Source organism: Babylonia areolata, chromosome 11, assembly GCF_041734735.1.
Source record: "Babylonia areolata isolate BAREFJ2019XMU chromosome 11, ASM4173473v1, whole genome shotgun sequence".
NCBI classification, from domain to species: Eukaryota; Metazoa; Mollusca; class Gastropoda; order Neogastropoda; family Buccinidae; genus Babylonia; species Babylonia areolata.
In genome coordinates this window covers 29,690,879-29,703,378 of record NC_134886.1, presented here as the reverse complement: position 1 = coordinate 29,703,378, position 12,500 = coordinate 29,690,879, and the positions used below count along the sequence as shown (strand labels likewise).

Sequence of the window (12,500 nt, the reverse complement as noted above, 5' to 3'; positions counted from 1 at the left end):
TGTTCAAAGCACACAGTAAAGTCACAAAGGGAAGACGAAGACGTTTAAGTTGAGATGGGGGTCACTAGTGTGCCTGTTCCAATTTTATATATATATATATATATATATATATATATATATATATATATATATATATACCAACAACTGTATTTTCTGTATTGGTCTCATATATCTCTTCTGTCTGTCTGTATCTGCATCCCTCTCTCCATCTCCTCCGCGTGTGTGTGTGTGTGCGCGTGCGTGTGTGTGCGTGCGTGTGTGTGTGCGTGTGTGTGTGTGTGTTTCTGTGTGTGTGTGTGTGTGTTTGTGAGTGTGTGTGTTTGTTTGTTTGTAGATGTATGTGTGTGTTTGCGAATGTGTGGGTGTTTGTGTGATATGTATGTCTGTCTATGACATGTGTGCACGTGCGTCCACACGTTCGCGTGCTTACACCCACTCGCTGGTCATTCTCCCTCCTCCCCAACTCAACCCTCATACTCCCCACCCGATGCACACAACAACCACCCCCTCCCCCTCTCCCCATGCCCAAGATGCGGGGGAGGAGGGGAGCAGGAGGAAAGGGCAGCGAGGCGTGACGGCCACCAGTTGGTCACGGTCCGGTTGTTGATGCAAGTAGCGGTTAATGGAGCATGAGAAGGAAACAGGTAGAATGGGGCAGAGGACACAGGTAGAACAGACAGGAAGAGTGAGGCAGAGGAGACAGGTAGAGGTGGGGGTCAAGAGGGAGCGAGAGCGAGTAGAGATTGCGGATCATCATTCCGCCAGTTTCTCCACAACAGGTGTGTGTGTGTGTGTGTGTGTGTGTGTGTGTGTGTGTGTGTGTGTGTGTGTGTGTGTGTGTGTGTGTGTGTGTGTGCGTGTGTGTGTGTTTGTGTGTGTGTTTGTGTGTGTGTGTTTTTGTGTCTGTGTGTATGATTGTGTATGTGTGTGTGGATGTGTGTGTGTGTGTATGTGTGTGTGTGTGTGTGTGTGTGTGTGTGTGTGTCAGTGTGTGTGTCAGTGTGTGAGTGTGTATGTGTGAGTGTTTGTGTCAGTTTGTCTGTCTGCGTCTGTGTGTGCGTGTGTGTCTGTGCGTGTGTCTGTGCGCGCGTGTGTGTGTGTGTGTGCGTGTGTCTGTGTGTGAGTGTCTGTGAGTGTGAGTGTGTGTGTATCTGTCTCTGTGTGTGTGTGGAGGAGGGGATGAGGGATAGTGAGGGAAGGGACAGTCAGGGACGGGTGACAAAGAAGGGGAGGTGACAGGGATGTAGACTCGCCCGAGCACGCGGACGGACGTGTGCATTCTGAATAGGAAAGGGGTCTCGACATGTGCTGGACGAACAGGTGCGCGCGAGCACATGCAGGCGAGTTCGCTGGGCCCACGTGTATGTACGTACACACTGGTTCTAAAAGAGGGAGTGGGTGAGAGGGAGATAGAGAGACAGACAGAGAACCAGAGAGAGAGAGAAAAATCATATGTGCTTTTCGTACACGCTCATTCGCTAACAATATTGTGCACATGGACGTACATGTGCGAGTTTGTGGAGTAATATACAGACAGTGAAAACCCCAAATGGAAGGAGAGACAGAGGGGTGTGGCTGAGTGTTGTATGAAAAGAGGTTAGAAATCTGACACGGAAAATTACAATCTTTAGCTAAAACCCACACTACGATGCAAGATAAAACACACTGAATGCAGAAAAAACGATTGTTAGTGCATCTTGCATGATTACATTCTAAACTGACTTATGTATTATGAATGCGGCGAACAAAAATGTTTTGCATACATGCCTTTCGGTTCGCTTATCAAATCACGATACACACGCACAAAGAGAGAAACAGTTAGTCATAGCTGGACAAGGAACTAAGAGAGACACAGACAGAGACGGGTATCAGAGAGAGAGAGAGGGAAGGGGTGCTGAAACGGAAGAGAGTGGAACGAAAAACAAAGATGGAGAGGGTATGGAAAGACAAACAGGAAAGAAAAAAAAACAGACACGAAAACAACCAGAAGGGGGGAGAACAAGGGGAAAGAGGGAGGCAGGGACGGGAAGAGAGAGAGAGAAATGTGAGAAAGAGGAAAGAAGATAGGGAAAGTCAGTGGAACAGGAGGGAGAGAAGGAGCCAGACAGGACCCGTACAAAGACACGGAATGTGATAGAATCAGAGGGACACATATCTGTATGGAGGGGCAGAGAGAGAATTTAGAGAGAGACGGAGAATGCAAAAAAGAGGGGGAGGAAGAATGAGAGAGAAGAGGAGGGGAGAATAGGACAGAGGTGGAGCAAGAATGAGAAAGAGAAAGAGGGAGAATAAGATGAAAGGGATGGGTAGAAAGAACGAGAGAGAGGGGGGGGAGACAGAAGGAAGAGGGAGGGAGAATGAGAGAGGGGGGGGGGCAGCGGGTGTGGCAAGATGAGGGATGAGGTATTACTGAAGCTGCGATGAGAGAGAACAAGAAAAAGGACCATAAAAGAGGAACAATAAAATCGCCTGAGAAAAGGAAAAATATAGGCCACTCTCTCTCTCTCTCTCTCTCTCTCTCTCTGCGAGTGTGTGTCACTGTGTGTGTGAGTGAGTGAGTGAGTGTGTGTGTGTGTGTGTGTGTGTGTGTGTGTGTGTTTTCATGTCATTGTCTCACAGTTCTGTGACTTAGTTTTTACCATTATTTGTAAATAATCTCGAGAATATTATGAATGAATCTTCTTCGAAATGCTTCACTATTGCACTACCAGCTCTTGTTCTTTTTTTCACGACCTTGTTCACATTCGTGTTAATCCACAGGCGAACTAAAAACTTTTTGATAACACGTACAGCAATTTTATTTTCAAAGGAAAATTCCTTTTCCTCCCACCTCTCCTACACCTGTTGCCCCGCCTTGGACATAGGCATACCAGTTTCAGTTTCAACGAGGCAAAACATTGTACGAACTGATCCATATGTGCTGTAACACATCTGGTTTTTTTTCGTTTTTTTTTTTTAGGAGGAGGGCAGATGCCTGACTAGCAGATGGTTCCGTCGCGCTGGTCAGGCATTTTGACGGTCATACATGAAGTTGAATACACGTGAAACATACAAAAAGATTAAATGGTTTACGTTAATTTACGAAATAATCAAATCGGGAGGATGGAGGGGCTGCAAACACTGCTCCTAGCATCGCTGAAACAGGCGGGTTTTCAGCTTAGGTGTTGAGAGGTTAAGACGGAGGTACAGCTCCTAACACGAAGAAGGGAGAGAATTCCAAAACCGTGGGACACAGGAATTCACCGGCCAAGAAGAAAACAACGGATGATAAAACCGGACAGGCGGACGATGGAAACAGAAATGAAGCTTTCTGACCTTTTCCTGTCCCCCGATTCACACAGCATTATGTGTGTCGTTTTTCTCGCGCTACAGGTGACACAGGTAAGTTGCCGGGTTGACAGGGGCCTCTGCCTTTTTACCTGGGACTAAAGACCTCGTTCCCTCCCCCCTCAACCCCCCTTTCTTTCCTTCTAGCCTCCCTTCCTTCCTTTCTTTCTTTCTTTTCTTCTCATGTCACGTCACGCCCTGTCTGTCTCTCGTCTCCGTTTATAACGTGCTCTTTATTGCTTTCTTTTTTCTTTTTTCCTTTCTTTTTTCCTTTCTTTCTTTTTAATTTCTTTCTTATCCTTCCTTTCGTTCTCTGTTTTCTTTCTTTTTTTATGTCGATGCTGTTTTGTATCGATTTAAAAGAATGTCAGATAAAAGGATTAATAATAGATGAAACCAGGGAAAGGAAGATTTTTTTTTTAAAGAAGAGGAAGAGGAAACCAGACTGAAAGGCAAAATGTGTGTGTGTGTGTGTGTGTGTGTGTGTGTGTGTGTGTGTGTGTGTGTGTGTGTGTGTGTGTGTGTGTGTGTGTGTGAGCGTGTGTGCGTGTGTGTGTGTGTGTGTGTGTGCGTGCGCGCACGTGTATGTGTGTATGCGTGTGTGTACGTGCGTGAGTGCGTGTGTGTGGGGGGGGGGAGGTGCGGGTGTGTTTACATGCGTTTATATCGTCCGAACACACGGACAGACACGTGCATCTGAAGTAGTTGTTCGTCAGCATTAGTTTTGTTGTTTTCACGAACTTTGTTTTCACCGAAGCAGAACCGGTCCTGCGGGATGTCTCAAATGCAAAGCTTTTTTTTTTCTCACTAAATTAATGGCCTGGCCGTGCACACGAGCAAACACTCCCCGAACAAAAGTCCTAACTTGGATTTGTCAGAAATGACAGTCGCTAATTTGAATGTGGTGTGAGACACGTCCCCAGTTTGTGTCCCCGACAAGTTTGTACTGAGGCAATAGGAAAGCAAAAGGATAATAAAACGGTCCCTGCCTCTCGAAGAATGGTTCTTTGGTAGAGTGGAGTCATTCAGTCGTGTAGTTTACAGTGCAGCCAGCCATGAAGATCAAGTCAGTGCTATGAAAACTGAATGCTTAGTGCTGTGAAAACTGAATGCTTAGTGCTATGAAAACTGAATGCTTAGTGCTATGAAAACCAAATACTAAGTGCTATGAAAATTGAACAAACACTAAGTCAGCGCTATAAAAACTGAATAGTAAGTGCTATGAAAACTGAACCAACACCAAGTCAGCACTATGAAAACTGAATGCTTAATGCTATGAAAACTGAACAGTGAGTGCTATGAAGACTGAACAAACACTAAGTCAGCGCTATGAAAACTGAATATTTAGTGCTATGAAAACTTAACAAACACCAAGACGCAACATCTAGACTTGTCGTTTCTCTCATTCTCTCTCGCCTTGACTGCTGTAACTCTCTATTGTCTGGTTTGCCTGCTTCATCCATTCAGTCCCTTCAGTGCGTACAAAACTCTGCTGCCCGACTCGCCCTCAGAAAGAAAAGATCTGAGCATATCACTCCTCTTTTACATCTCCACTGACTCCCTGTCTCACACAGAATAAAGTACAAGATCAGCACTCTTATGTCATAAATGTATTCACAAATCTGCCCTTTCCTAACTCTGTGGCTGCCTTCACCTCTACACTCCATCTCGCTCTCTACGATCGGCTTCGGATCCACTCTGCTTACGCATACCCGGATTCAAACACTCGACTGTTGGCTGCCGTTCTTTCTCTGTCTCTGGACCTTGCAATTGGAAAGAACTTTCTCTTTCGCTTCGTCAGGTCTCCGCACTCAGCTCTTTCAAGTCTGGCCTTAATTAAAACCCACCTCTTTCCCTTATAGCCTCCCTTTTCTGCCTCTTCCTTGTCTTCAGTTTCTCCAGTTTTACAGTTATGCATGCGTGCGATTGACTGGTGCGAAAGCGCTTTGATTTGTCTCTGCACAAGATTCAGCGCTATATAAATATCATTATTATTATTATCATTATTTAAGTCAGTGTTATGAAAACTGAACAAACACCAAGTCAGCACTGTGAAAACCAAACAAATATTAAGCCAGTACTGTGAAAACTAAACAATCACCAAGTCCACTGTGTGAGAAGTGGACAAACACCAAGTTAGTGCTATGAAAACTGAACAATCATTTTGTCGATGCCATGAAAATTGAACAAACACCAAGTCAGTGCTATGAAAACTGAACAATTATTTTGTCGATGCTATTAAAACTAAACAGACACCAAGTCACTGATATGAAAACAAGATCAAAATTGCGCAACACCCAAACCCACGACGGTCTGAACATAACTGATAGGTCTGTACAACCAGATGGAATTCTACCATTGAAACAATCGAACAAATAATAACAAAAATCGAAGTGTAAATATAACAGTACATGAAGGCATTACGAATGCAAGCCCAGGCGAATTCTCTGATGCATTGTACATATTATCTCAAACGGGATTCAAATATTTCAATCCAGATATACAAAGCATGGTACTCAAATCATCGTCATCACAAATCACACATGTAACGCACAGAATCAGCCGAAATGGCTGCAAAGCAAACAGAACTGTAGAAGAAAAAGAAGAAGAGAGAGAGAGAGAGAGAGAGATTTCAGATATGATACTGGCGACTGAGCGCCACGTCAGAAAGGAACCAAACGGCTGTAAGAACAGGGAAAATAGGCAAAAAACGGAACACAGGAGCAACAATAAAAGGGAGGAAATTGCTTGCTGCAGAAGTCAAGAGTCGCTGTTTTGGCAGATATACTAATTTGTAGCTGTAAAAATTGCCCCCACCTTTACATTTGCTGCTAAACAAACTTCCATACACAGATGTGGAGATGAGTGATGCATGTGCCCTGTGGTAATAACGGCACAGTGACGGCAGGTGCTGGCGCCGTAACAGCAATCACTCTCTACCTTTCACTACCTTTTCCGCCATTCATGACTACTGTTTTCATGCTGAATTCGTTTGACAGCGGGACTGAGAACTTGTGATTCAATGACTAGATACATCGATATTGTATCCTGAAATCTTTGTGAAAATGGCATGTTGTTAGGCTCGCTTAATATTCAACATGACGCATGAACTGTCAGGATTTATTGCGAAACTGATACATGTTTTGTGAGATAAATTTATTCAGTAAACTGTTCACACATTCATTACGTTTACACACACACACACACACACACACACATACACGTGGCCATGCTTAATCACAGGCTTATTCATTTATCTTTAATGCATGCCTTGAATCGTCGTTTCGTTCATTCCTCAAAGCTATATATCACTAGATCTTTCACATGCTGCAGACTGATTGATTGTTCAACACACGACCGTTCTACATACACGACGAAAACCTGGGTGGGTGGAGGGGTGGTGAAGAGGGTAGGGGAAGGGGGATCCACTTTCAAGACTCGCGTTTTTCACAGGAAGTGTCTAAAAGGGAATGACAGAGGACGGACGACTTTTTTTCATTCAGAGATAAGAAACATGTCGTGAAGCCTGTTACACCGCTTCTTACTGGCCGTTAATTATGCAGGAGAAATCTTTTCTTTATTACTTTTATAGATATTCATTAATCACTTTTTCAAAGAGTTGTGTGTTTGTTGTTTTTGTTGGGTTTTTTTTTTTCAGTGATTATAAAGCACTCTTCCTGGGATGCAAGGTTCGATGCACCGACCGAATCCACGTCTTATCCGCATTCATGATTTTGTTGGGGTTTTTTTTCTTCTTCTTCTTTTCTTTTTACTAAATGTTTTATTCAACTTCTTTATTTTTTGCGTTTTGTTTTTCTTCTCTATCCTTCACAGGACCATCGCACAGGCTTTCTGCTCAGATTTCTCTGATATCCTGAGAGTTGGCATCCTAGTGTTTCATTGCATCGTATTACATATTGTTTAACTCTCTCCATACGAACGGCAAAAGAGACGACGTTAACAGCGTTTCACCCCAATTACCATCATCAAAATATTGCAAGCGGAACGCTCTTATACTGAAGAGGTGAATGTTGACAAAGAATACCACAATTCTGACGACGGAAGCTAAAGGTTGGGTCATTCAGACACCCACTGGACATCCGAGGGGTCTGTGTAGAGGAGAAGAGAGGACTGGCCGTACTGAGTGAGTTAAAAAGATTTTTCGCTGTGAAATTCCGTCTGCTCTCCCTGGGGAGACCTCACCGCCACAATGCAGCACCACTCATACACTTTTCTTTTTTTGTCTGTAAATGTAAGTATATAAATTTTATTATCAAAGTGCTGCCGTGGGTTCTTTTATGTACACTGGGTTCATGCTGCACAGGGGACTTCAGTTTATTGTCTCGACCGAAAGAATAGCACCCAGACCACCAAACAAGATCTAGTGGAGGAAGTAACAAATCCCGGTCCTTATACGGGACTCTAACTCGTGAACAGTCGCTTCATGTAGATGCACCTCATCACTGAGCCGCGGATTCACTTGGAGGTCTGTGTCCCAACACTGTTATTTGTATCAAAGCCATGTACGGCACTCAGCGACGCTGATGAATCCCTCACAAGATGAAACAGCTATTGCTCACTTTGATATCAGTTTTTGCTGCCTTTTTTCCAGTGAAGTGGGACAGAAAGATTTAGAGCACATATGGGGAGATATATTTTTTTAATTTCCATTCTGCATCCGCGCTCTTTCCCTGCTGCACCGTTACACGACAGATGCGGACATTATAAAATAAAATAAAAAAAATCAAATAATCTGTCCGTTCTTTATATTCTCTCTTCCATCCCCTTATTTGTGTCGGCTGTTAAACCCCGAAGATTGAATGCACGACCAGAGAAAAACAGTGTAACAGAATATTCCATAATCTACTTTTCGTTTCGATGAATCTGACAATTTCTTCAAGCAGGAAAAGACTGTGTTTGTCCATCTAATACACTTTCTTTTTCGATTAACCTGAGACTTTACTTCAAACAGGGAAATATTATGTTTGTCCATTTGAGAATGACGATTTAGGCGGGCCAAATTTTACGCCTGTCTTGTGTCGTTTGTTAAATCTGCGTTCTGAACCGTTCATTGGAGTCATGGTGATGGTTGATGCGAGTCCATGATATGTTTCTTTTTCTTTGCGAAAACTCGCAGCGTCAAGAAACACCCCTATTTCATTGTTTAACTCACTCAGTACAGCCAGTCCTCTCTTCTCCTCTACACAGACCCCTCGGATGTCCAGTGGGTGTCTGAATGACCCAACCTTTAGCTTCCGTCGTCAGAATTGTGGTATTCTTTGTCAACATTCACCTCTTCAGTATAAGAGCGTTCCGCTTGCAATATTTTGATGATGATAAGTGGGGTGGAAACGCTGTTAGCGTCGTCTCTTTCGCCGTTCGTATGGAGAGTTAAGTTAAGGTCTGTTTGAAATGCAATTTAGAATATGCATGCATAATTATATCCCCAAGCGCAAGGTGCAGAGATCACTCCACTTTGACGTTATTCTTTATAAATATTGATATATATTGGCCTGTTCCTTTCCAAACGTTAGAAAGAAAACGATTAGCATTCATCACTAGATCTTTCACTTTCTTTTTAAGGTCTGTGGGTGTCAGTTTCACCGGAATACATTTTTACCAGTGTTAATTCTAAAATGATTTTTTATCAACCTAACAAATATTGAAAATCTTCTTTTAGATATTCGATTCAATTCTTTAACACAATGATGCTAATACTTAAAATAACACATAGGAAACGTAAACAGACTAATAAGGTGATATTAATGTGAAACATAACATAGAAAGGCTGTTGTACAAAGCATAAATAAATAATCATTTCTTCAGAAAAAAAAAACGTCCTTATGAAATAAAGAAAGAAGAATGCATAAAATAGCTATCGTAACAAGATTTCAAAACTGGCATAACCCAGTAAACAAAAAGGAGAAAAAATCGTATGCAAAGTAATGGAACAAAAGAAAAACGAACTGGGGAAAAATAAATGGATAAACATGTAAACTGAAATAAAACAAGATAAAATCTCAGAAAAAGAAAGAAAAAAAAAGAGAGAGAAAAAAAAACCTGCATTAATCGACGGGACAATATAATAGATGGTAGTTAATGAACGTATGGTAGTTTCTTTCTTTTCTTTTTTTTTTCTCTTTTTTTTTAATGATGCACGCTTTTTGGAGAAAGAGGTACATAAGCAACAAAATAAAAACTGTCAGAATAGCAACGTTAAAGAAACCCAAAAAAGAGAGACAGGCGTGCTGACTAACTGGCAACCCGATATGCTACAGTACAACACGGAACAAAAAATAATAATTCCCAAAGGTACGTGATACGCGTACTGTGCATATGCATTTCACATTTGGCCACCATCCATAAGAGGAATGGAAAGACAAAAAGACAGACACAGAGAGACAGACGGATAGACAGAAGGCAAAGTGAGAGAGAGACAGAAAAAAAAATCACTGGGGGAGGGGGGAGACAGTGATACAGAGAGGGAGAGGGGAAATGAGAGAGAGAGAAAAAGAAGAAAAGGGGAGTGTGCGAGAAAAAAACAACAACAACAAATAGCAGAAAAACGAGATGAGGAGAAGATTCAAGGGAGAAAAAAACGAAATAAGATACTCACATCCCAGCCTTTAAGTCGTCACCAAGAACCGAAGACAGAGCGAAGAATAATACAACAAATAATCCGTAGAACTTCTCCATGGTTAAAATCTCCACACACAATCCTTGCTCACTATTGTTTTGTTTTTTTTCTTCTTCCCTCTTCCTCCTTTGAGTCAGTTTCACCTTAAGATCTGTTCTCTAAAAAATCTGTTAACCTCTACTCTCAGTGCAAGTCCAACGGCATGAAATATAATGTCAAACACCATATTTATCATCCCATGATTAAACTATGTCTGTCATTTTGCAAGGAGAGAGAAAAAAAAAATTTGCTGAGTTGCTAGCAATAGGGAGAAGAAGTCAGAGAGACGAATTGGAAACAGCTGACATGAACGAAGGCTTGCTATTTTCATCAGGTGTGAAAACGGCAGACGCGGCGGGCCGCTCAAAGATCGACGAGACGACTTTTCCACTTTTTTTACTCTCTCTTTCTCTCTCTCTCAACGCACCTGAGACAGAAAAAAATCACCCCGTCCACCGCCCGCCAAGTCGAAGGCAGGAGTGGAGAAGGAGCGAAGGTAGAGAAGTGTAGTCACAAGCAAACAGGCCCGCCTTTCCAAACTTTTCGGATCGTCTGCGTTCTCGTCTGCTGGGGGGAAACTGACGAGCTTTGCACTCGGCGACACGCGCGACGCCTGCCTGGCTTTCGGGACGGGGCGTGTGTGAGGCGTGCAGGGGTGGAAGGCTGACAGGACTGGAGAGAGAGAGAGAGAGAGAGGGAAGGAAGGAGAAGAGAGAGAGAGAGAGAGCCAGGGGGACGGAGGAAAGAGAGAGATAGACTGAGAGAGCGAAAGATAAAGAGAAGGGGCCTTGCCTTTTGCATGGCTGTGGTCCCACAGTCAACTTTTCCTGGTACAAAAGAAGGAAGGTTGTCTTGATTTTCCCCTACAACCACCAACCCCGCCCTCCCTCCCCTACTCTTCCTGGAACTTTCCAACTAACAATCACCCAAAGTAGCAGCTAACAAGCTAACTGGTTAACCAGATAACACAACTCGACAGACACAGCACAAAAAGTGTGAAGTCAATATCAATGAATTGAATTGTTTTCTGGTAGTCTGCCCCGTGAAAAGCGTTTCTTCACACTTTGTCAGTTTGTGTTCATGCGTTTGTTTTTTTAGTTTGTTGTTTTGTTGTGTGGTTATTGTTGTTTTTCATAGTGACGCTTCTATGTTCCAGATTTTTATTGACAAATTAAGGCTGTATTGATGGTTCAGTAACTGAGTTATTTAGCACCTGGCTATATCTGGAGAAGTGGCCTATTGGTAATGTGGCCGACTAGGAATCGAATGTCCATTGAGTTCCGAATACAGACTTCCCCCACCACTACAATTTGACCCATGGACTGGGTACTGGTCATTCGGATGAGACGATAAACCGAGCCCAGTGTGCAGCACTGACGCACGAAAAAGAACGCATGGCAACAAACTAATTGTCCCTGGCAAAAAATCTGTGGAAAAATAAACTGATTGTAAAACAAACACCCCCGATATAGAAATAAAAGAAGAAACAAAATCATGAGTGGTGCTTTACTGTGTCGATGCGCTATACCCGGGGAGAGCAGCGTGAATTCCACACAGAGAAATATGTTGTGACAGAAACGTATAATACAATACGATAAATACAAAACAATACAATACAATGCAAATCAAGGCAATACAATACAATGCGATGCAAAACAATACAATATAGTACAATATAAGGCAATGCAATCCAGTACAATGCAAAGCAAGGCAACACAATACAATACAAGGCAATGTATTACAATACAAGGTAATGCAATGCAATAGAATTCAAAGCAAGGCAACACAATACAATACAAGGCAACACAATACAATACAAGGCAATATATTACAATACAAGGTAATGCAATGCAATACAATTCAAAGCAAGGCAATACAATACAATACAAGGCAATTCAATGCAATACAATGCAAAGCAAGGTAAATACAAGGCGACACAATGGAATACAATGCAATGCAAGGTGATGCAAGGTCATACAAGGCAATGTATTACAATATGAGGCAATACAGTACGATACAATCTGATGGTGGTGTGTGTTAACAATCAGTAACCAGTTGATAGTTCACGTTTTCCCCAAAGTTCAATAATCCATTCATCAGTGCCAGTGATATTCGGCATGATTGAGAGATGCAAAACGTGAACTTTATTTTTGTTATAATCGATAATATGTCTTTTGTTCGGTTTTATTGCAACAGAAATGAAAGAAATTGTCTTGATTTTGTTGTTGTTGATGTTGGTGGTGGTAATGGTGTTTGTTTGTTTTTTTAATATAAACCCCCCTTTTTTTTCTTTCTCTTCTGTTTCTTTCTTTTTGTCTGTCTTTTTTTCTTTCATTCATTCTCTCCTTTCTGTCATTTATTACTATTTTTATTTCTTTCGCCCTATCTTTTTTTCTTTCTACTAATTTCTTTCTCTCTTTCTCTCCCTGTCTCTCTTTCCTTCTTTCTTTCTTTCTCTATGTATGTATTCTCTCTGTCTGTCTTTCTTTCTTTTTTT

The 12,500-nt window shown here is 42.1% G+C and overlaps 2 protein-coding genes across 18 annotated transcripts in view; one reads left to right on the top strand and one right to left on the bottom strand.

Annotated features, from left to right (window-relative positions):
* Nucleotides 1-10,583, bottom strand: part of LOC143287646 (uncharacterized) — a 378,570-nt gene extending 367,987 nt beyond the window's left edge. For 15 of the 17 annotated variants that reach the window (XM_076595773.1, XM_076595775.1, XM_076595774.1 and 12 more), the window contains exon 1: nucleotides 9,944-10,583. In XM_076595773.1, the coding sequence (XP_076451888.1) occupies nucleotides 9,944-10,023 (80 nt within the window). In that variant the 5' untranslated portion in view covers nucleotides 10,024-10,583. The remainder of the gene's footprint in view (nucleotides 1-9,943) is intronic. The other 2 variants (XM_076595790.1, XM_076595791.1) reach the window with 1 other exon arrangement.
* Nucleotides 10,584-11,320: 737 nt separating this feature from the next.
* Nucleotides 11,321-12,500, top strand: part of LOC143287206 (uncharacterized) — a 41,901-nt gene continuing 40,721 nt past the window's right edge. The window contains exon 1 of the mRNA XM_076595152.1: nucleotides 11,321-11,329. Coding sequence (XP_076451267.1) covers nucleotides 11,321-11,329 — 9 coding nt within the window. The remainder of the gene's footprint in view (nucleotides 11,330-12,500) is intronic.